The sequence below is a fragment of the Choloepus didactylus genome, chromosome 7 (assembly GCF_015220235.1).
Source record: "Choloepus didactylus isolate mChoDid1 chromosome 7, mChoDid1.pri, whole genome shotgun sequence".
Lineage (NCBI taxonomy): Eukaryota > Metazoa > Chordata > Mammalia > Pilosa > Megalonychidae > Choloepus > Choloepus didactylus.
In genome coordinates this window covers 150,892,542-150,917,110 of record NC_051313.1, presented here as the reverse complement: position 1 = coordinate 150,917,110, position 24,569 = coordinate 150,892,542, and the positions used below count along the sequence as shown (strand labels likewise).

At 49.0% G+C, this 24,569-nt stretch overlaps 1 protein-coding gene across 2 annotated transcripts in view; it reads right to left on the bottom strand.

Moving 5' to 3' along the window:
• Window positions 1-24,569, bottom strand: part of SLC22A23 (solute carrier family 22 member 23) — a 198,286-nt gene that overhangs the window by 4,466 nt on the left and 169,251 nt on the right. For both annotated transcript variants that reach the window (XM_037842557.1, XM_037842558.1), the window contains exons 6-9: window positions 15,367-15,469; window positions 11,766-11,998; window positions 9,334-9,366; window positions 8,015-8,138 (exon numbers count right to left, since the gene is read on the bottom strand). In XM_037842557.1, coding sequence (XP_037698485.1) covers window positions 8,015-8,138; window positions 9,334-9,366; window positions 11,766-11,998; window positions 15,367-15,469 — 493 coding nt within the window. The remainder of the gene's footprint in view (window positions 1-8,014; window positions 8,139-9,333; window positions 9,367-11,765; window positions 11,999-15,366; window positions 15,470-24,569) is intronic.

The following is a 24,569-nucleotide window of genomic DNA, read 5'->3' as shown; positions in this document are numbered from 1 at the left end:
ACTCCCCATCCCCCGCCGTCCTCGGCAGCATCGGGGCACGCCCTCGTTCGGTTCATGTTTTCCCCTATCCACTCAAATAAGTCAACTTAATTTTGTAAAAATTCTGTAAATGGAAAACCAGTCTCACCTGCCATAAATAATTACGAATTAAACAAGGTGATATTACATTACGCTATTCCTCAAAGCCTGCTCCTTATTTTAAAAATGGCTTGAGGGTTAGCAAGGGTTAGCACTTCGCCTTGCTATACGTGCAGGGACTGAAAGATAATTTGAAAGAGTTAATGTCATTTATTGCTGTGTCCCAAGTATTTCCTATTCTGCAGAGCCCCAATGGAAACGTGCCCATCTCTGGGAAATGTTCCAGGCCCCAGCTGAGTGCAGCTCACTGCAGCCCTGAGTTGGAATCCTAAATTCAAGCCTATGGTAGGAGCCATTGTCTCCACCCCAGGCAACCTGTAGGAACCCACCGGAAGGTCCCAGGGAGGAGCGGGTACTCCGGAAGCCTGTACTCTGACATAAGAGCCTAGGATGGAGCCGTGGGTGGCATGGGGCTGCTGGGCCGGCTGGTAGAGAGGTGCGGTGCTCAGAACACAGAAGGTGGTGTCCCACCACGTCCTGAGCTGCACAGGCCAGAGGGAGTGGCCACTGAACACACCAGGGGAGCAGCTGGAGGCTGCCTTGGCTCAAAGAAGGGGTGGGAGACTTGTTCACCGAGCTCCAGAGAGCAGGCCTGGGTTGGTGCACGGAAGTTACTGGATTGATTTAAGGAAGGACTTTTTAATGGAGCTGTTCAGGAGTTAGGCACCGCTCCACAACACAGGGACCTGTCTCCTTGGACGTGCACTGGCAGAGGTGGGCTGAGGAGTGGGGAGGTCCTTACAGCAGGTGGAACGTGGGGATGTCAACTCCCAAGACTTGGAGGAGTTGGTGATTCTCCTGATTTGCACCATAAGTGGCTCCTAGCTCAGAAACTGATGGCTCTACAAGCTCACAATCTATACGATCAATACACAGAAACCAAGTGTATGTCCACATATTAGCAACAATCTGAAAATGAAATTAAGAAAATTCCATTAGCAATAATATCAAAAGACTAAAATACTCAGAAAGAAACAACAAAAAAAAAATGCAAGATTTGTAAGCTGAAAACTACAAAATTGATTGCTGAGACAAATTTAAAAAGATACATAAATGGAGAAACAGCCCATGATCATGGATGGGAAGACTTGATATTGTGAAGGTGGCAGGTTCTTCCCCAATTGAGCTATAGAGTCAACACAATCCCGAGCAAAATTCCAGTGGCGCTTAAAAAAACATCTTTTTAAAAATAAGTTGTTTCTAAAATGTTTTTAGAAATGCAAAGGACTCAGAATAGCCAAAAACAGTTTTGAAAAAGAATAAAGTTGGAGGACTTAACTTCCCAATTTAAGATAAAGCTACAGTAATTAAGGCAGTGTGGCCATAATGTATTGATAGATATATAGATCAACAGAACAGAATGGTGAGTTCAGAATGAAACCGTTACAGTTAATTTTTGGCAAAGGCAAACTGAGTGGAGGAAAGGATAGTCTTTTCAACAAGTGATGCTGAGACAATAGGATATCCACATTCAAAAAGATAAATTCAGCCCCTTACTTCACATGATACACAAAAAAGAATTAAAAATAGACCATAGGCCTAAATGTAACTGCTAAAATTCCAATGTTCTAGAAGAAAACAAGAGAAAATATCTGAGACCTTGGGTTAGACAAAGATTTCTTGGATATGACACCAAAAGCAGAAACCCTGAAAGAAAAAAATAGATCAAATTGGAGTTCCTCAAAATTAAAAACTTCTGCCCGTCTAGAGAGACTGTTAAGAAAATTAAAACACACACACACACACACACACACACAAAGATATATACTGGCAGAAAATGTTTGCAAAACATGATGAGGGACTTATTTCCAGAATAAAGAACTCATAACTCAATAAGAAGCCAAATAACCTGATTTTAAAATGGGCAAGGGATTTGAGTAGATACTACTCCAAAGCAGCTACACAAATGGTCAATAAGCATGCAAGATGCTCAATATTGTTAGCCATTAGGGAAATGCAGGTCAAAACCACATCCACTAGAATGGCTATAATCAATAAGACAGACAATAATAAGTGTTAGTGAGGAGGTGGATAAATTGGAGACCTCACACATTGCAGGTGGGAATGTAAAATGGTGCAGCTGCTGTTCAGGACAGTTTGGCAGTTTCTGAAAAAGTAAAATGTGAACTTACGTATGACCCAGCAATTCTACTCCCAGGTATCTACCCAAGAAAAATGGAAACTACGTCCCCAGAAAAACATATATGTGAATGTCTGTAGCAGCATTATTCACACTAGCCCCAAACTGGAAACAATCTAAGTGTCTGTAAACTGGTGAATGGATGTACAAAATGTGGTCTAGCCATACAATGGAATATTATTCAACCATTAAATGAAAGGAATGAAGTACTGACATGTGCTGCAACATGGATGAATTTCAAAAGCATTATGCTACATGCTTGTATGATTCCACTTAGGTGAAATGTCACAAAAGGCAGTCCACAGAGGCACAAAGCAGATTAGTGGCTCTAGGAGCAGGGATGGAGACTCACTGCAAATGGTTATGAAAGAACTTTCCCAAATGACAGAAATGTCCTCAAACTGCATGATGGTGATGGCTGCGCAGCTCTATAAATTTACTAAAAATCACTGAATAGTATGCTTATAATGGATGAATTTTACGGTACACCAAGTATACCCCGATGAAGCAGTTACACACACACACACACACACACACACACACACACACACACACACACACCTGTTCCAGCTGTAGGGACTGGGATTTGCTGGCACAAACCCCCCAAAGCTTCTTGTTCTGGGTGAGTGAGTGGGGAGGTGGTGTACTGGCCTCATCTTTTCTTCCCAAGAATTGACACTGTCCACCTGCTTCCTGTCACCTGCTGTTTCTGGCTGGGCCTTCTGTCCTGCTTTGCCCACCATGGAACTGTGTAGCCTATTTCTCTATCCCCAAGGTTTCCTAAAGGGATTTGCTATTGACATGTAGGGAAAAGATGGTCTTGCCTTAGCTACCTGTGGCCCCGTGACAACAGACCCTACCTCAGGCCAGTCCTGGCTTGACCCAGAGGGACAAGAACCAGGGATCCACAGTAGGGGGAGGGTCCCAAGGCCCCCAGCAGCCCTGGGCTAGGAGGGACGGGGCCAGAGCAGGCCAAGGGGAGTCCTGAGAGGGCAGCTGTTCCTGGGGCTGCCAAGTGGGCAGCTGTGTGGAAGGGTTGTCTTCATATCTGACAGACGGAGGGATCTATGGTATGGACAGGAAGAATAAACTATTCTCAACCATCTTTTCTCAAAGAATGGAACATATAAATGATAACTGTGTATGGGAGGGACAATGATGGTGGGGGTCCTCTAACCCCTTTTTGTAATATTTCACATCAAAAAAATGAAGAGACCCCCTCTCCCTACGCTTTCTCCCTCTCTCAATTAGAAATGGACCTCCTTATCTTTGCAGGCAGCAGCCAACCTGCCCAAGGCAGCCCCTGGCTCAGGTGAGCAGGGGGTCTGAATTCCCACCCCAGTTGACTGCACCCTTGCGAGAGACCCTGAAGCAGAGGGTCTGGCTAAGCCAAGCCAAGATTCCTGACCTTCAGAGACCTAAGATAATAAACATGTGTTGAGGCTTTCCCCAACGGAGAGACCAAAAGCTGCAGATCCGGCCAGGCCATTGTGCTGCTGTGCCATCACGGGGATACAAATGAGGGACAGCAATACATTTACATTTCCTCAGTGTCTCCCAGATACCCACCACCCCCTTCCCTGGCAGAGGGTCACGGCATCTTTCTGACAACTTCTGTTCATTTGCCTCTCGTCTTTATTGGCCGATGAGCCCTCAAGGGCAAGACTTCTCTGCTAGAGTGTCATCTGGCTCACGCTGTGCTTTATGAACGCTCGCTGGGTCACCCCGCTTCCTAGGTAGGAGGGTCAGCTCCCCAAATGGCTGGGACAGGTTAAATATAGATGGCCACCATGCGGAGCAGTGCGGTCGAATCCATGCATCAGATGAATATTGCTGACACTTAGAATAGCAGGGGAGGCTGTGAGGGGCGTATCGGGGGCCAGGGATAATGGTTGTGTCTTCACGAGGCCCTGGACACCTGCTGGGGGTTATTTCCTCCAGGGTCTCCCGGACTTTGGCCTGACTTCTTGTCAGCAGGTATGTTGGCGATGACGAGCAGAGAGGGCTTACCTTTCTAGGGTAACGTAAAGTCCACCTGTGGGCTAACATTCCAGAAAAGCAGAGTGCACAGGCTCTCAAAGAGGGACGCACACAGATTCATTCTTAAAGAAGGAAATGCTTGCCACTGGAAAAAAGTCGCCCCTTGAAAATGATATGAAATATATTTGACTTCAGGTAGGATTTTAGGGCTCATTTTTAAAAAGTTATCTACCTGTACGTGTATGTACTTAATATGCAACATGTATATATGCAGATATAATAGGCAATATATCGTTACATGTATTTTTCCACAAAAACAATTTTGTTTGGTTTGCTAACAAGGATTCATTGCAATCATTTCATAAGATCAGGAACAACTGTGGCAGAATCTGGTATGTGTTTCTGGCTTTCTTTTTCCTCTTTTGATGTCTCAGTTCATAGAATGGGTCTAAGGTTCATTTTCTGCCCCCACAAAATGCTGTTTTTGATGATGCATTTTCTGCCTTTCTCCAGTTTGCCACTAGAGGGCAGAAGGTGCCAAGTTTATCCGTCAGCGGGCGGATGCCAGATTTACAGAGAGAGAGAGGGCAAGTCTCGTCTTGCTTGTGCTTCAGGAGCACAAATATTGTAATACCGACTGGATATCTGTATTCTACTAGTAATTACATCTAAACAACTGTAAGCACAGAAAGACTGTACAGGCTGATGTATTAATTCCTCCTCTTAGTAGCACGCTAGAATGAAGAATTCCGGCATCCTCAAAATCATTCAGTGCCAACATGCAAACGTCACCAGTTGGCGTTTAAACCCAAGAAACCAACCTCCGTGTTTATGCCCTCTTTAAAATTAGAGTGTATCTTTACTGCATTTTCTGTGATGTCAAAGAGGACCAAATACTTGCACCAATTTCTACAGAAATAAATATAACTGCCAAAAATATTCAGGGTGGAATAACGATTGCCATGTGCTGAGCCATGGCCCTTTTTGTAGACGCTTCCCCTTGCCATCACTCAGGAGTACACACGCAGGGCAGGGAAGGTCATTCTCATTTTAAGGTAAAGAAACTGCAGCTGGTGCCAGCCTGATCGGGCTGGCCATTTCCATGCGCTCAAGTCCTGAGTCTTGGGGTAGAAGCGGCTCCCCTTGTACTTACATCTCTCTCAACATTTTACAGGGACTTAGACTCCAAGCATCACACTAAACAGAGAAACGCCACCATCCTTATCTTCCACGTGGTTTCCTATTCTTGGGCAGCAGAGGAAACTGGGACCAGTTCTAATCGTGAGGTGGGCCTGGAGAGGAGCTGGTCAGAAAATGTGTTTCAGGGAAGAAGGGAGGAGAAGGAAGGAGCTGGGGTGTCTGAAAACGGACGGGGCTTGTAGTTATCACCGGCTCAGGCTCGCTCTCTCACCCTGATGCCTAAGGTGAAAAGGAAGACGGGAAGGGCCCCAGTAGCTACCGTGGCAGCTTGCAGCGGGGCAGACGATGGGAAAGAGGGCCTGCCACGAAAAAGCTGTCCACTGTTCCGGGACCCATGTGGGGTCCCCAGGCCACAGGCAAAGGCAGACCCCGAGTCAGCCCTTCCCCATTACCCCGGAAGCCTCAGGGGCGAAGCTGAGGGCCTGGTGCACCAGTTGTTGCCAAGGGCCATCAGGCCTGGGTATCACTGAAGGGGGAACGAGTCTCTGTAGCCCAGTGTCGTGTGGGATCTGTGGGGATGGCATTCGGTGTGCTATCAAAAGTCTATCACTTGAGGGCCAGAACAGTTCTTGATCTGCAGATGTGTTTCCAGTCGGTCAGTCCTCACCCCTTCACTTCCACTCCTCTTGGTCAGGAGGTTTGTTTTTAATACAGCATTGTGGCAAATGGACAGTGTGGAGGAATAAAGCCCACAGACCCCAGCCACCATCTGGCTTCTGGATTTATCTGTGTGAAAGTGGTGGGCATGGGCAGGGAAGGGTGTGCCCATCCAGGTATCCTGGGGAGCTGTTTCTACATGTACAAGCTGGGATGGGGGGCAGTGAGACAGGGGAGTCGCTGATAATAATGCAAGAAACCCCTCCTGCCTGGCTGGGAGACCCCCTTTGTACTCGATTCCCTTTCATCCTCTGCAAGTGCCAAACACCACCAAGGGGCAAAGATTTCTCTTTCTAGTGTGTCATCTCGGCAAACTGGATCTCTGAATATATTTGTTGAATTTCTATCCCCAAATGATTTCCAGGTTTGCATTAAAGAGGAAAGGGAGGCCACATTTCCTTCATTGTAGCTAAGTAAAAATGAAACAATGCATCATGAGGCCCATTGCTTGCCCTACCAGAGTAAAGCAATCTCCCTCCTCGAGAGACATACTTAATCACGCCAAGGCTGCAGAACACTCCGGAAACCATCCCTCAAAGGGCTCACCCTGACTTCTGCTCTAGTGAAAGAGATGCCTTTGCTGTGCTCTCTTATAGAATAAAGGAAGGAAATTTAACTAGTTAAAGAAGAAGATGCAGAACCAAATGGCTGGATACCTGAGGTATTTTGCAATGGCCAGCATGAAATGAACTCCTGACTCATCTCTTTGCTTTAGCTTACACAAAAGGTAAGAACAGAAGGGCTTACTCTGCATTGAATTACTTTTTTCTCAAATACAGAATTCCTTGGGACTTTGTGACAGGCATCCAGTAGCCTCCAGGCTTGGCATGTATCATAAAAATCTGAGAGCATTAATGAGGTCACGTGAAAAGTCTGTTGTCAGCGTGACTCCTGGAAATGCAGGGAGGGAGACAGGCCCTGGGCCCCCACATCCTCCCCAGGCCCTTCCCAGCCCCAACGGGGCTAAGTAATGAGTCTGTACACAGCCTCTCTTGAACTGTGATTGCCTGGACGTTCCATGCAGGAAAATAAGGGTGATGGATGTCACTAAGCTGACTTCTGGGTTTTATCTCACAGCTGAACAACCGTCCATAGCACAATTTCTATTTTTTAAAAAGCACATGCATTAGAAATGCTAGTGGTGCAAACCAAAACAAGGTCCTTGATAAGTCACAATGGCAATTACCAGGAAAAGGCTGTGATGTTGCAGTTCAGCCATACACTTTTATAATCTTAATAGCATTCGATGGTTTGTAGCACGCATGTACTTCCAGGGACAGCTCCAGAAGGATTAAACCTCATTTTATGGACTAAAACTGAAGCACAATAAATGCCTTTCTGGAAAGCATGAAAATCCAGATAAACCCCACGCAGGCGAGGCGTTTGTTGCTCCTGTCGAACGTGGTGGGTTCTTGATAAATATTAGGTAAATGAAGGGAATGCTCTCACTTGCTGGGCTTCCCCTCTATGAGGCTTTCCTTTGCATTAATGACATTAATGTCTCAGGCCAATAAAAAATCTGGTCCTTTCTACCACGTTTTAAATTTAGAAATAGAGTTTTAAACTGAGGTCTCTTAGAAGAGCTAATGGTGGGTAATATCAGGTGAAGTCTGGGTGTCAGTGATCTGCTCATCTCCCGTCTCCAGTCGCAGGCATGGTTCCCAGGCCCTGAAAAGCTCCCACTCCTAGGGGTCTCGGATCACGTTCTCAGGGCGAAGCCCACCATTTGCCATCCAGCCGTGACTCACCTGGGCCCACCTCAACTGACCGCGAAGCCGGGCAGGACAGAGGTGGGGCTGTTCAATCAGCAAGGGCCTTGCCAAACGGGCAGCCCAGCCCGAGGACCCAGGGATGAGCACTGAGATGAAAACATCCGATGGGGCCTCTCCCGGCACTCACCTTATCACAGTCGGGGTGATTTCTGCGCAGAAGAAAACGCTGAGGCTTCCCACGGCGTGTGAGGCGAACATGCCCACGATGGAAAACGTGATGGAGAATTTGTCCTTGACGCTGTCACTCATACCTGGGGTGGGGAGTGGGGGGACAGAAAAAGGGGATGATGGTAAGAGGGAGGCGGAAGGGAGGAGAAAAAGAAGAGGGAAAGGAAGGGGCGAGGCAGCGCAGAGGATGCGTGGGGAGGAGGGAGGCCTGGGACCACACCCCATCTCCTCTCTCCTCCCCACTTGGCAGTGGAGACAGAGTGCTCGGCTCCCTCAAAAGAGCACATAGCACCGCAGGGCCCGGAAGGTCAGGAGACTTCATGGGGTGCCTGAGGTTTCCCTGTCAGCCTGGGCACCCTGGCTCCCACTGCCTGCTGCTGCAGCTGCTTAGACGAAGAGCCAGTCCCTGCAGGAAGGGCAGGCATTGGGCTTCCCGTGCCCAAGCAACAGGCTTCTCCCTAGAGAACCTCTGCACTTGAGAGAGCCAAAGCGACGTTGGTCTTGGGCTTGAACAGCCCAACACGCGGCACGTGGCATCGTGATCAGTGTCAACTGAAGAGAACAGACGGGCTTACGGGCCTGCAGGGAAACTGCTCTCGGAAGGAGCAGCAGAGGCTGAACTCACAGCGCAGGAGGCGCCAAGCGTGGCGTGTCGGCATGTTGCCGGGGCTCACGCGTTTGGGCTGCAGCTCACTTCCCTCCCCAGGCTGGATCGCGAGCGCAGGCCCCGAGGCCCTCGTTCCAGAGAGGCCACCCCACCCCGGGGGTGCTGCGGGGATCAGGCCAGGCGGGATGACCAGCAGCAGCAAGGCGCCGGGTGGCAGCCCCTCGGGCTCCCGTGGACCCTGAGCCCTGAGCTTCTGGGACTTAAAAGGGGTGGAGGGGCAGCAGCTTGCCCTGGCAGTGTGGAGAGCTGGGCCGCAATTGACACTGGGCTCTCGGATCTTGCCCAGGCTCTGTCTGTGAGACAGACCTTGCTGGCATCAGTCCCAGAACCTGCTGACCACCGCTGCCAGGGGAGGGGGTGGGGGCTGCGCGCCAAGCAGGACAGCAATGGGGAGAAGGAGCAGCTCCTTCTAGAGGCAAGGGGGAGCAGAGAATACGAATGTATGCTTATAGTGTCCAACCTACGGCCAACTTCAGCTGCATCTCTTGGAGAGGAAGGAGGTGGAGAGAGAGAGGAAAGGGAAACCACAGTTCATGAATCTTTATGAAAACGCCCATCTGGATGTCTTAAAAAGATAAGGAATTGCACGGCCCACGTGCTCGGGGACTCACCTGAGTCTGGATGCTGGCTGTATTTTCCAATCACTGGGTCCATGGAAACGATTGCACCCACATACACAAGAAGAGAGAAAGCAGGGAAGGAGAGAACGTCAGGTATGAAGCCATCACAGGTTCCCAGGGGTGCCTTTAAAAGCAAATGTCCCTATTCTTATTATTTTTGTGTGTGTGCTAATGAAGGTGTCAGGGATTGATTTAGGTGATGAATGTACAACTATGTAATGGTACTGTGAACAATTGAATGTACGATTTGTTTTGTATGACTGTGTGGTATGTGAATATATCTCAATAAAATGAAGATTTAAAAAAAAAAAAAACAAAAAAAAACAAACAAAAAAAAAGCAAATGTCCCTTTGGATTCTGGGTTGGCGAAGTCCACAGGCCCCGGCCTATGAGATGGGGTGGCCTGCACCCCCAGCTCCAGAACGTGCAGGAGCTGCTGGGGCACCTCAGGGGGCTAAGAGTTCCAGGGCTTCCGGAATTAGCCCTTGGATTACACAAAGGACTAAAGACCCCTGGCCTTTACATGAGTGAATATCAGAAATGTACGTGGAAGTATTAAGTGTTCAAGGAGCATGATGTACACAACCTGCTCTCATATGTTTAGAAAATAGATAAGTAGACCAAAAAAGATCAGACAGATAGAAGGATGGATAGAATGGTACAAGAAATGTGGCAAAATGTTCAAACTGATGGATGTGGGTATCTGGAGATAGGGGCAATGGGTTATGTTGGAGTTCTCTGTCTGGGGTTTGTATTATTTTGCAACTGTCCTGTAAGTTTAAAATTATTTCAAAATAAAAAGTTTATGGGGGAAAAAATCCTCCAAATCTTGGCATAACAACTGGGGGGTGGGAGTGGGAGAAGGAGCCCTTCAGAATAGAGACCGGAGCCGATCTCCCCAACCTCAAACCTAAGGATGAATTGCCTCATGTGTAAAATTATTCCATCACTGCTGGACTGTGCTTGAGAGAGCGTCAAGACTGTGGCGGATCTGGTCAGGGGGCTCATTTGTGCTCCAAGCCCGGTTCCTTGCAGCAGCTTGTCGTGTCCACAAAGTTCCTGAGGCATTCCTGCTTGGAAGCTACAAGGGGTGTCTCGGTGTCACCCTGGGGTGGAGGCACCTGGCTGTATTTCCCCAAACCACGTGAGCTCAGCAGAGGGTCCCTGGAAGGGCGACTAGCAGCTGGAGAGGTGGACCTGCCCCTGCCTGCCACCATGGGGACAGGAATAAGACGACATACTCCCCCCTCCAGAGGGTGACTAGTGACAGCTGAACCTTTAAGGCCCAGTTTCCAGCAAGGTACGCTATGCATACGAACTCCCATAAGTTGGAAAATTTGCTTCCACATTGGAAACTAGCTCCTCCGTAAATCTGCATGAGGTTGAAGAGGATTTTGAGGTTTTCCTTCTTTCCCTTCTTTTATGGATGCTGATTCCTGCACCTTAGATGACTCAAAAACCTGAAACACTAGAAGGCTGTTAGTTTCCTCAGCAGCTCTGATCTACTGTGCAAGCGGACAATCGGAGAGTCTAGTTTAGGAGCTCCGTTGAGCTTGCCTGCTAAAGAAGTGGCCCTACTCTCTGCCCAGGGGTTAGGAGAAAGCTTGGGGGCTTGACCCATTCACAGACCAGCTCCAACCCCCACAATGGGAGATGCTGCAGGGTTTCCCAGACCCCAGGAGGGTCATTGGCTCACCAGGAGCTATACTGTGCTTGCCTGCTGCAGCTAGAGTAATCAGATGGATCCTCTAGCTCTGTTTTCAATTCTTTTTCCTTTAGTGAGAAATCCTAATGAGTTTGGGAGCACCTACTAAAAGCAGTGCAGTGCTCCGATGCAAGGGTGTCTAAACGGATTTGTCTCCCCTTTAATTTCACAGGAAAGAAACACATCCTTTGTTCTTTGTCATGTGATGCATCACCTAGAAATGGGCTGTCAAGAAGTGAAAGTCTCTGGATTTGGATACACGGAGGCGGGAAACACAGTGTGGATTGGCGGGGTGTGGGGTGGAGGGGGTGGGTGGGGGGTGGGAGTGGGGGTGTGAGCAGCACATTCAGAAACATTTTGATTAAAGCTTGGTCTTTCCCAAAGAGTTTCCTTTCCGGAGATGCTGGTTTTCAAATAATGACTCTTTCGGTTTCAGGCTGCGTAAAACTTCTCCTAGAGCCTCTTGGAACACTCTTTGGTGGTAGGAGCCTCCTCTCTCCACCAGGCTGAGGCCTCCCCAACCCCTTCCCACACCTCTGCGCTTCTCCCAACACCCCAGCCCCTCTTCCCGAAACCCTCCCCACCCCACACCCTCGGCTGCCTCTCCTGCACCCACATCCCCTTCCCGCGCCCCCTCGCAGTTGAGCAGCGCCCCACCCTGCGCCCCCCCCGCCCCCCAACTCATGGTTGACAGCCCTCCCGCCCACCCCCCACTCACGGTTGAGCAGCCCGAGCTGCAGCAGCGAGGCCAGCGCGGTGAGGATCATGAAGAGCAGCAGCCCGCCCCTGCGGCCCAGGAACCTGACCACCACGCACATGGCCAGGCAGGAGGCCAGGGCGATGCCGGCCGTGGTGTAGTAGTCGGCGTAGAAGTTCTCCAGGAGCGGCACCTTCACCTCGTGGCCCATCATGCTCCTGGCGAAGCAGTGGTGGATGCCGAAGCCCGTCAGCCTGCGCGGAGGCACCGCTGTGAGCCGGGAGCGCAAAGCCCAGGGAACCCCACTGCCCTCCCGGGGAGCCCGTGGCGCTCGCTCAGTATGGAGCCCCTCAGCAGGGGGGCACGGTGCGCGCTGCTCCCATAAACTGAGACGTGGCGGGGAGAAATGCAAAGGGAGGATGTCAAAGAGCTGCCAGGAACACACGACCTCCGCCAGGGCTTCGGCAAAGACGCGAGCTAAGGGCTCCTTCAGGCAGCCTGTTGTGCTGGGATATGGCCCATGAGACAGACAGCGGTGGGGCTGTGATTTGTACTGGGCGGGAGAGAAACCAGGAAGGCTGGCAGGAGCCAGACCCCGGTGGGTTAGGTCACGGCTGCAATGGGGGCTGCAGGGGGCTTGAGGATAGCAGGGCCAAGGCCTGAGGAGCTTCTTCAAGGGGCTACCAGGCAGAAGGAGGGGCTGGAAGGGAGAGAGGGCTGCTCGGTCCTCCACGCAGGTGCTGAGGGCTCAGGCCACACAATGCATGGGGGAAGGCGGCAGACAGCCCCTTCTTCTAGAGGCGAAATGGCTCTGCCTTGGAGACTGGTGGTTGGATGGAGGTAGCACCATTTCACAGGCCAGGATGGACCTGGCATAGAGCTGGGGGGTCTGTGGGTGTGTGTGTAGGCTGAACCGCAGGCACCGAGCATTCCATTTTGGTCATGTTAACTCTGAGCTGCCCATTCAGTGCCCAGCTATCAAGCAGACAGAGTTTAGAGCTTCGGTGGAAGCTCTGAGGACTCTGATATGTGGAAAGGAGGAGAGGTGGTGAGACAGAAGGAACACCAGGAGAGATGATGACACAAAGATTTGGAGAGGAGAGCATTCCCGGATGGAGGCAGTGGTCCGTGGAGGTCAGCGCTGCTGACAATCAATCGACAAGGCATGGACAGGAAAGTGAGTGCTGGGCTTGACAGCGGGAGGGCCCCTGGCTGATGTGCTGGGAGTAGGTTGGGCACATGGTGACACTGGAAGTCTGGCCAGTGTGGCCTGAGAGGCAGGGGCATGAGGAGGGACAGACGGCAGCTGCAGACAGCTCCTCAGAGAGGTTCTGCTGGGAAGATGTGTACGTGAGTGATGAGACACATTCAGGAGAGAGAGAGAAACTGATGATGAAGGAGAGAGGAGGTGCAGGTGCAGAAGGAAAGTCCCTGGGAAGGCAAGAGGAAAGGGGGTTCTGGGCCCCAGGATGGGGAGCAGGGACAGTTGGTCGCTGCAATCGGAGGGAAAGGAGAGGGAGGATATGGGTCCCGGGGTTGGTGGATTTGGTGGCGGGAGATGAGGGAGTGCCTGTCCAATGGGTTCTGTTTGCTCAGTGGAGTTTGAAGCAAGACCATTAGCTGGAGTGGGAGGGGAGCACGGAGAGCATTGGCAGTTTGAGGAGAGACAAGGCATAAAATAATTGGAGACTAGGTGAGTGGAATGATAGGAGAAATGAAGTAAGAAGCCAGGCAGGGTAGAGTGGAAACCGATGGGCACAGCTTTAAAGTGAGGAATACTAGCACAGAAGGGTTTTCTCCAGCCACTTCCAATAGCACGCACCCAGCACACGTCAAAGTACACCCACCAAACACCGAGCACACATTCAGTGTACACCCCATTTCCAGTGTACACCCACCAAACATCCAGCACATGTCCAGTGTACACCCACCACATGCCCAGTGTACATCCAACATATGCCCAGTGTACACCCCCCAAACACCCAGCACACGTCGTGTACACCCAGCACATGCCCAACACATGTCCAGTGTGCACCTAGCACACACGCAGCACACGCCCAATGTACACACAACACATGCACAGTGTACACCCACCATGTGGCCAGCACATGTCCAGTATACACCTACCAAATGCCCAGCACACATTCAGTGTACACCCACTACATGTCCAGTATACACCCACCAGACACCCTGCACACATTCAGTGTACACCCACATGTCCAGAACATGCCCAGTGTATAGCCGTATATCCAACATATACCCAGTGTACACCCACCACACGGCCAGTATATGGCCAGTGTACAACCACATGCCCAGCACACATCCAGTGTATGCCCACCACATGCCCAGCACATGCCCAGTGTACACCCACATGGCCAGCACACAGCCAGTGTACGCCCACTAAACACCCAGCACATGTCTGGTGTATACCCACATGTCCATTGTAAGCCCACCACACATCCAGTGTATGCCCATCACAAGTCCAGTGTACTCCTACGACATCCCCAGTACAGTCCAGTGTACACCCACCAAACACCCAACACATGCCTAGTGTTCACCCAACACATGCCCAGCACATGTCCAGTGCACACCCACCAAATGCCCAGCACGTGCTTAGCATACCTTAAGTATACATCCTGCCAGGCTGTTGCAATGGAGTCAAGTGGGGCATGGGATTGGAGGGTGGGTGCTGCGAGGGGTTAAGCGATGGAGCATGAACTCTAGGTGGGGAAGGAGGAGATGCAGGACTGTGAGGGAATGGCAGGGTCCCTGGATCGGAAGAGTCAGTAAGAAGGATTGCTGGGGTGGGGACCCTCGGAGGACAGGGAAGGAGGGGCGATAGGAGGACAGGGCATGGAAGCCTGGTAACGGGTGTGTGAGATGGAGACCCCAAGGTAATGGGTGACTGGGGGTGGTGAGGCCAAGGGTGCTTCTGTGGCTGAGGAGGAGTGAGGGAGGCAGTGTGAGCACCCCAATAGCCCATAATGGCGACGGGAGGGGTGGGGAGAGGAAAAGAGCCATCTGTCCCTGGTTGATGGATGCACCACAAGGAGGTGGAGGGGTGGCGGGTTCTAGTGTCCAGAACCCCCACAGAGCTGAGGTTTCTGAAGGGAGCTGTGGACAGACCCCTAAGAAGCAAGGGGGTGTCTACTCCACCCTCCTGGCATGGGGGAGCAGGCTGACGGCAAGGGCTGGGCAGAGACCCAACATTTCTCTGGGGCACGCTAAAAGAGGAAGCCATCCTTCCCCAAGGCGTCCTGCTCGGGCCCAAATGCAAGCAGACAGCAGGAATGGCCAGGGTTTTTGCTGGCAGGAGGCCCCGGCGAGCATGGGGCTGTGGTCACTGGCGTGGGCCTGGGTAAGAGAAGGGAGGTGTCGCCACTGTGAGCCTTGGGAAGATCCTCCTGCCAGCACCCGGCCGCCAGCTGCGTTCTGTTCAGAAATAGCCAGGGACATAGGACTGTCTCATTTCGGGCATCTCAGACCCTTACTGCAATAGGATGTTTAATTCTCCCCCAAATAAATCTCTTTCCTTTACCGATACGAGAAGCGAGAAGCAGTGCCCTGCACCTTTCTGCCTGACCCACTCCAGCCCACGCACCCCTCCTCCCTCCTCACTCACGAGTTCACACACAGGACCACGATGTTTTTCCACAGGTTCCTGGTCCCCACCACCTTCACGATGCAGACCTTCTTGGGCCTTCTGGAAAGTTCCTTCTCCAGTTCTGCAAGGGAACAGAAGCAGATGACTCTCCCAGGCGGCACATGGGAAGATCCCAGGCAGGTGGCTGCAAGGACCAACCAGCTTCCCGGATTTGGGCACCACGAAAAGAGGATGGTTTTTCCCTTTAAGCCAGGGGATGGGGTCTATGCTTTAAGGATAGAAAATGCAGTCTCAGAGATGCTAACTTTGCAGTTAGCATTTCCCTCTGGTGCCTGACCAAGAGCCAAGAGATGCCGTCAGTATAAATTTTTCACGTGGGTCCTTTTTTTGGAAACTAGCAGGAGACACACAAATAAACAAACCATGGAGAGGCACTGTACTTTTGCCTAAGTATGGAACTTGATGATAGTCTAGGTTTCGGAGGCATTAATTAGGCCCTGGGCAAATCAAAACAAGCAGTTCTCTGTTCTTATAGTGTCTGCGTCCAGTACACATCACCCATGGCTCGGAGACCTGCAAAATCGCTAGCTGAAAAGCTTCTTCATGTTGTGGCACAGAACTTAGGATGGTTGTAGCTACTCTTCCAACACTGCAACTTGAGCGTGTGATAAATAAATAAAAAAAATATGTATATATACATAATATGTACACCTACCTGTACATACACCTGTGCATCTATGTATGTGTTGCACGGCACAGTCAACTGTCACTGGAGCTAAGGGTATTGAGCAGGATGGGCAAATGTTTTGACTCAAAGGGATGTAGGTGACTGTAAAGTTATGAGCCCAAGTTTCTTGGGAGGCTCTAACTGGTTGAGAAAGTCATTCGGAAAGGATTCTTACATGTGATAATAAGGTCAAGTGGTTCACTAATGTTCTGGTGTGGATCTGTCAATTTAACACTGGAGACCAGCCGAGGACACACCTCAGTTCCAGCATCTCCCTGGCCGGGTGTGAGTGGAGATGCCCCCAACCAGCCTCCCAGCCCCCTTTCTCTCTGCTCTCCTGCCGCTAGGCATGGCTGGCTGCCCAGAATCTCCCCATTGAAGAGTGAGCAAAGGAAAAGGGCTGGGTGGACAGTGCTCCTTAAGACTGTCAAGGTCAGGAAAAATAAGGGAAGCCCAAGGAGCTGTCACAGACCAGAGGAGCCAGGGAGACGTGAGCTCTGGATGCGACGACGGTGCCGGGGCTGGATCTGGGACCAGATCCGGGACTGGAAAGAGGGAGTGAGGGGAGACACTGGTGAACCCCAAACGAGGTGTAGGGCTCAGTTAATAGTGATGCCCCAAGGTCAGTCTCTTGGTTTTGACAACCATACCGCAGTAATATGATGTGAACAATAATGAGATTGGGTGAGGGATATCCCGGGACTCTGTACTACATCAGCAGCTTTTCTGTAAATCTAAAATTATTCCGAAATAAAAAGTTGAGTCAAAAAAAAAAAAAAACTAAAAAAAGCAAGTGGGTGTCCTGTGAGGTGCTGGGTGATGTCGACCCTTTCCAGGGCCTGTTGTTGGGTGTGGCCCAGATGAGGGAGCAGGTGGGTGAGCTCCCCAGACCCCACGTACAGTGGGATGTGCAGAACTGGGTGATGGCAGCTCAAGAGGAGGCCTTGGATGGTGCTGATGAAGATGAAGAAGAAGATGAAAACAGCACTGATAGCAGAACTAGCCCAGATGGACCATGTGGCAAAACTGCCCAAACCACTGACTTCACAACAGCTTTTCTGAAATTTGAACTAAAAGCCTGCTACTATATTCTAGTTATCAGATACTGATGTTTCAGGAAGGCTTGTGCTCTAATTTGGGAAAGCATCTGTTTGTTCCCCTGGGACAATTTTGTCAAAGAAAAAAACTGTTTCTTCCATTTCCAGCAAAAGATATGACAAAACATGTTTAGAAATAAATCTGTTTTCTTGAGTGAGAGACAAACTTCAGGCCATGGACATAAAATAGAACATTTTATAATGTATAAAGTCTTCTAGTTTGGCAACTGGATTTTTAAGCATTGTTTTCTACTTTTAAAATAACTATTGACTTACAATGTGTGATGTCTACACCCACATAAAAGCGGTGAGGGTGGCGAGACCCCATTCTACGAAGGAAACCCTGACACTCAGGAGGAAATAAAATTGCCTGGGGGTGGAGGGGCAGGAGTACCTGGGGGTCTGTGTCCCAGTAGCCTCCGGCCCCTTGCACTGGTGCATCTTAGGGTGGCCCCTCTCCCCAGGATGCCCCACATTCAACTCTCCCTCCCACCTCCTCCTCCTCCAACCCGTGGCTCCAAATGACTTCTGACTATTACCTAAAATAGGTGCATACATGTCTATGTATGGATAGGCATGCATATGTATACATACATACACATAATTATCAAGTACAATTTTCAAGGAAATATATTGCTCTAACCATGAAAGTTTAATGAGTATTTATTTTAAAAACTTTTTTTTTTTTTTGGACTTAGTGTCCCCAGAAGGGACATAGAAGGGAAGAGGACAATCTTTTCTATGTCCGAGGTTACAAGGTACCATGTGAGTTTCCAGAACATCTTTACACCCATATTTAGGTGTAACGACCGAGCTCTGCACAAGCCAGAGCTGCTAGCAAGTTGGCCTCGGTCCACTGCTCCTGTGACTCTTGAGATCCCTTTACCTTTGTTTTCCCCTCAGCAAAAATCAGCTAATTTGATTTACAGACATACTTTCCATATGGTTAAAAAACTAAAAAAGAAAAAAAAACTTAAAGAGCACTGAGTATCTCCACTGTCATATAAAAATCATCAGAACCAACTATAATAGCCACACTTTCACATCATGTGATTCTTGCACCAAGAAAATGTAAATGCCTATTAGTGTGTTTATACAAGTCTTTAAAATTGGTCTAAATGCAATTCCTAGTATATCACTGTACATGAAATAAGATGCTGCTGAAGAAACCATAGCAATTGTATTTGACATGACAGTTTTCATCACATTAAACCCTAATTTAAACCCAGTGTCTAAAGAATTGACTGTAGCCTCAGAGGTAACCACGTTATTCCAAATGGAATTAAGTTAACCTTTCTAGGGCTGCTGATATTTGGTTAGGGCCTCTGTTCCTGATATCTCCAGCTGCAGTGGCTTGGAGTTATGAACCCCAGAAAACAGATTTTTAATCCAATCCTGTGGGTGTGAAGTCATCACAAATAGGACATTTTGATGAGGTTACTTCAGTTAAGGTGTGGCTTGGCCCAATCAGGATGAGTCTCAATCCTATCACTGGAGGTCTTAAAGAGAAGGCCACAGAGGCCCTCTCTCTCTAGCTAAGCCACCTTGAAAGGTGAAATCACTGCCCTCCCCCCTACGTGGGATCAGACACCCAGGGAAGTGAATCTCCCTGGCAACGTGGAATATGACTCCCGGGGAGGAATGTAGACCCGGCATCGTGGGATGGAGAACATCTTCTTGACCAAAAGGGGGATGTGAAAGGAAATGAAATAAGCTTCAGTGGCAGAGAGATTCCAAAACGAGCCGAGAGATCACTCTGGTGGGCACTCTTACGCACACTTTAGACAACCTTTTTAGGTTCTAAAGAATTGGGGTAGCTGGTGGTGGATACCTGAAACTATTAAACTACAACCCAGAACCCATGAATCTCGAAGACAGTTGTATAAAAATGTAGCTTATGAGGGGTGACAGTGGGATTGGGAATGCCATAAGGACCAAACTCCACTTTGTCTAGTTTATGGATCGATGTGTAGAAAAGTAGGGGAAGCAAACAAACAGACAAAGGTACCTAGTGTTCTTTTTTACTTCAATTGCTCTTTTTCACTCTAATTATTATTCTTGTTATTTTTGTGTGTGTGCTAATGAAGGTGTCAGGGATTGATTTAGGTGATGAATGTACAACTATGTAATGGTACTGTAAACAATCGAAAGTACAATTTGTTTTGTATGACTGCGTGGTATGTGAATATATCTCAATAAAATGATGATTAAAAAAAAAAAAAAAAAAAAAAAAAAGAGAAGGCCACAGAGAGAGAAGCCACTGGAACAGCCAGAAGTTGGAAGTCAACAGAACCCAGAAGAGAAAGGAGAGGATGCTGCCATGTGCCCTATCGTGATGGAAAAGCCAAGGAACCCCAAAGATTGCCGGCCAGCCAGAAGCAAGCCTTCTGGCCTCTGAAACCATGACCCAATAAATTCTGTTGTTGAGTCAATCCATTTTGTGGTATTTGTTTTAGCAGCCAGGAAACTAAAACAGGCTCCCTACTTACCAGATGGAAATCTCAGGGACTTGTCTAAAGTCCTTGCATGTGGAAATAAAAATAGCAAAAGAGGCATTGAGACTGATCAGACCACGTGCATCGAGAAAGCAATCACTACAAGCATTCCTTCTCCCTGTCCCCTTCCCAAACTCTTCAACCCTTGATTTAGAATCAGCAGAAAAGTTTCAAACCAAAAATCATGTAGAGCCTATTCAATTCCGACAAACCAAGTGTCTCCTATTCCATCTTGAAGCTGGTTTTTGCCCCTATTCTTTTGTACTTCAACTAAAAATGAGAAGCCCCTCTTGATCCCTGTTAGAGAACCAGAGTAATCAGGTCAGACAAGGCTGGTGGGTCCTTTCCTAACCATTCATCCAGGTCCCCAGTATGCAATGAAGCAAGGGTGAGGTCTGACAAACCTGGACAGAATCCCAGCTCTCACCCTTCTTAGTTGAGCATCCTTGGGAAAGTTACATAGCTGCTCCAAGCCTCGGTTTCCTTGGCTGTTGAGTGGGTCAACGAGGACCAAGTGAAATAATACGTGAGAAGCATCTCCACCAAAATTAGTCAATACAAGTCCTTCCTAGTCTAGTGCTCCTGCTGGCCTAGAGATTGTCCTGATTTTTCACTACCAACTAGGGAAGCGAAAAGTGGCCCTGAGAATTCCTGAGGAGAAAGTCACGATCTCTCTGTATTTTCGGAATTCGGGTGTGAAGGGCCAAACCAGGGGAAGATCATTCAAGATCAGGCTTGGGAGGTGCAGGGATCAAAATAAAGAAGGATAATTTGAGTTAACTCAGGTGAGGTTTTGAGATAACTGGCTTTGCTTTTATATTTGTGTACAATGCTAATGTGTTACTGTGAAATTTGGAGAGCACCAGTTACAGTAATGAAAGATAAGACAAAGAATGATGAAGACAACGATGGCGATGACAATGGTGAAGAAGAAACCTCTGCGAGTCCTTGAAAACAAGTGCACACACTATAAGCTCCAAGGTCCTGAGCCCACATTTGGGGGTAGAGAAAGTTCCTGTGTTCTCTCTCTCTCTCCTCCAGCCCTTCACTCTCTGGGTAGAGATTTAGAAATGGTGGCCATTGGCCACTCGAGTAAGTCTGCTTCAGAAGCAAGAGGGAGGAGGTTAAGTGTCAATGTGGCTCATATTATAAAGTCACCTCAATCTTCAAAATGTATCCACATTTTTGATGATGGAGCCAGTGCCAGTTTGCATATATTATGTCCCCCAGAAAAGCCATTTTCTTTAATGCCATCTTGTGGGGCCAGACTTAATAGTCTTGATTAGGGTGTGACCTTTTGATTGAGTGTTTCCATGGAGATGTGAATCACACAACTATGGGTGAGAACTCTGATTAAATTATCTCCATGGAGGTGTGGACCCCACCCATTCAGGATTAGTTCACTGGAGTAAGTAAGAGAGCTAAGAGCCGACAAAGACGCTGATACTTGGAGACAGATGCTTGGAGATGCAGACAGAAAGACATTTGGAGATGCTAAGCTAAGAGATGAAACCCAGGGTTTGCCTTGGAGAAGCTAAGAGAGGACTCCCAGATGCTCAGAGAAAGAAGTAAGGATACAGAATAGCTCAGAGAGAGCTGCTAAGACAGAAGCTCAAAGACATTTTGGGGAAAGTCATTTTGAAATGCAACCTGGGAACAAAAGACCAGCAGATGCCAGCCAAGTGTCTTCCCAGCTGACAGAGGTGTTCCTGATGCCATCGACCATCCTTTAGTGAAGGTATCCTCTTGCTGATGCCTTAGTCTGGACAATTCTATGGCCTTACAACTATAACTTTATAACCTAACAAATCCTCTTTATAAAAGTCCATCCATTTCTGGTATTTTGCATAACTGCAGCTTTAGCAAACTGGGTAGGAGGAGCAGTACACCTGAGTGGTCAAAGGCAAGTGCTCCAGAGCCAGCCTGCCTGGGCTCAACTGCTAGGCTCCTCGTGTGCCAAGAGTGCAACTCTGGACAAGTTACCTAATGTTGGGGGTTCTGAGGTGGCCTGATAATGGCGGAACTTTGCTCCAACATCAGGTCCTGAACAGAGTGACCAGACAAAGGGTAAGGCGGGTGGGGGAAACAGACCCTTGGCTCCTGGTAATGGATGGGTTGGAGGCCCAGATGGGCCTGATGTCTGGACCCTCCAATAACAGAAACTCAGCATCCCTCCTAGCAGTGCAGGGCCAGGCTGGGTGTTGGTGAGAGCTGCCCAGGGGGACGCAGTGCACATGGCTGCCACCCAGGGCAAAAAAAAAAAAAAGGGAGGTGCACGCTCCCCCTGCCTGCTGTGGGCCTCACTTGACACTGACAGTTCCTTCCACATGGAGAGAACCTCAGGAGCAGGAAGCAGTGTTTCCCCAACACGCAGCCTCTTTGCACCTCATTTCCCCAGCTGTCAGGTAGGGATATTAGTTTTATCTGTGTCACAGGCTCTGGTGAGGACTGAATGAGATAGAGCACATGAAGTGTGCGGCCCCACGCTTTGTAATTTATTGCTGAAACTGAAGGGTTGAGTGTGACTCTCATCCCAGGATTTCTTTTTCCACTGGGCTGCCATCTAACATGGCCCGATTTGGAACCAGCAGGACTCCTCCTCCTCCGGCAAAGTTTTGACATCTTGGGAATTATGGCTTGGAAGGCGAGCTGTCTGTGCCGGGGTGTGTCCAGTGATACTGCTGGTTGTAGGAGTGACACAATGAGAGTGACATCGGGAAGGGCACTCAAATAGCTGTAAGTAACTCAGCTGCAAACCCCACTAAGAAAATCAGACATATTCAAAGAAAAGCTGAAGAACACACTAAAAGAGGAAAACAAATGGAAGATTTGGGACCATCAAGTTTCTTTTGGCATATATCTAAGGTGGGGGTGCATCTGTCAGGGGCTCAAGCACCCCTGACCCACCCCGCCCTGCTCTGATACCTATATCCAAGCTTGAGACACCCATCTGCGCAGAGGTGATGTACCCCACAACTGTGGTTGATGTGGTTGATTCCCATGACAAATTCCCCTAACACTTCCCGAAGGCAGGAGACCTCGAGTCAGCGATTTAACATATATTCATGGAAAGTCTGCTTGACGTCTGGTGTTTTGCTAGAGCTGAGGGTGCAGCAGCTCTGGGCAGACTCCAACTTGCCTTTCCAGCCCTTGGAGCACCGTGGGGTGATGACAGACGTCAATACAGAATTATGCAATCGGTCATTCCAGTTGGGATGAGGGCAGCAGGGTAAAGTGCTCAAAATGGCTATAACAGCATCTAATGGGAGGGCTGACCTGGCCCTGGGGTGTCAGGGGCTGACTTGGTCTCCAAGGAGCTGAACAAGAGAAGAATGGGTGGTGAGGAATAATTGGGGATTTCAATAAGGAAGGCCCGAGCGAGTATGTGATGCATTTTGGAAACCAAAAGACCAGAAGGTCTGGGAAGAGGTAGGTGGAGATCAGATAGGGCCTCAGACTTTGCTGTAAGGATTTAGGGATTTACCCTAAATGCCCTGGGAAGTCATCGAAGACTGTTTGAGCAGGCGGGGGATCTGATCCCTTCACAGCTCATCTGGTTTCTGGCTGGAGAAGCCACGGCAGGGAGGCAGAAGGCAAAGAGGTAGACCGGGGAGCAGGTTAGTGAATTGGCCCAGGGAAGACACAGCACAGCTCAGGTGAACGTGCTGCAGTGGGGGGCAGAGGCGGCAGTGGAAGGAGCTTCCACACAGAACGATGAGTCTAGAGTGGGAACGCTGGAAGCAGCAGGTTTAGTTCCCCAGCCCTCAGCAGAACCTTGCAACGGTGTTGATGCACTTGACAGCTGGAAGGGGAGCAGAACCCCAGAAGCAGACAGGAAACGAGCACTCCAAAGAGCAGACACGGTGGGAACCACTCCCCAGTGGAGATAAAGCTCCCCTCCTCTTCTTTTGCTAAGTTACATTTGTGCTACCAACTACCTCTCTCCCGTCTGCCTGTCTGCAACACCTGGAGGGAAATAAACACCAGTCAAACTCACAAACAAAGGGTTTCTTTCTTTTTTTTTTTTTTAAAGGAAGAGGTAATACCACTTTCTAAGAATAGGAGAGGAATTAATCAGTGTTAATTAGGATCAAGAAAACAAGCTTTTCCCAGATGATATTTTAACCTGAAAGAAGCAGTGTGATGACTCAATTAAATAAATGCCAGAAACAAATCATTCTGGAAGGCTTCAGAGCATTAGCTTGTTAATGAATGGGGCCTGGAGTATGGGGCAGATAGAGGACATTCTGAAAAGTGGATGGCCCCACAGGAGAAAAGCTCACTAACTCCTCATTCCTGCTATACAGTGACATCAGTATCTTGTCTACAAAGCCTCCCTCACCTCCCGGAAACAGCGCAGCGAAGCAACATCCAGTCAGCCTTCCCGGGTTCGAGTCCAATTGGACTACTCACTAGATGTGTGGCCTCCTGGACACCTCTTAGTGCCTCAGTTTCCTGATCTGACAAGTGGGGATAATTATAGCACCTCTCTCGTAGGGTGTTGTGAAGAAACAGAAGTTAATACATGTAAAGCCCTGAGGATTAAATATTAAATCTATGTAAATCATTTAGGAAAGGGACTGGAATAGAACACTCTGGAAGTGTTGTCTTATTCATGATCACTACCACTTGGCGAGGCACCAGCACTCAATACGCTCCAGGTACATCGGACTTGGTCACGTCCTTCTTTATTCCTGTGGAGCGAGAGCTTTCGGTTTCCCTCAACTCTTCTGCCAGTGTGAATGTGCCAGGTAGTGCAAGCCCCACCCACTGGCAAAGGTGACCTAACTGTACTGTCCCCGTCTCGATGGGGCATGCCATCCTGGCCAACTGACACCATTATCTGGGGAACTCTTAGTGATGCTGAATCCCGGACCTTGGGAATCAGGAGTGTAGCGTGGA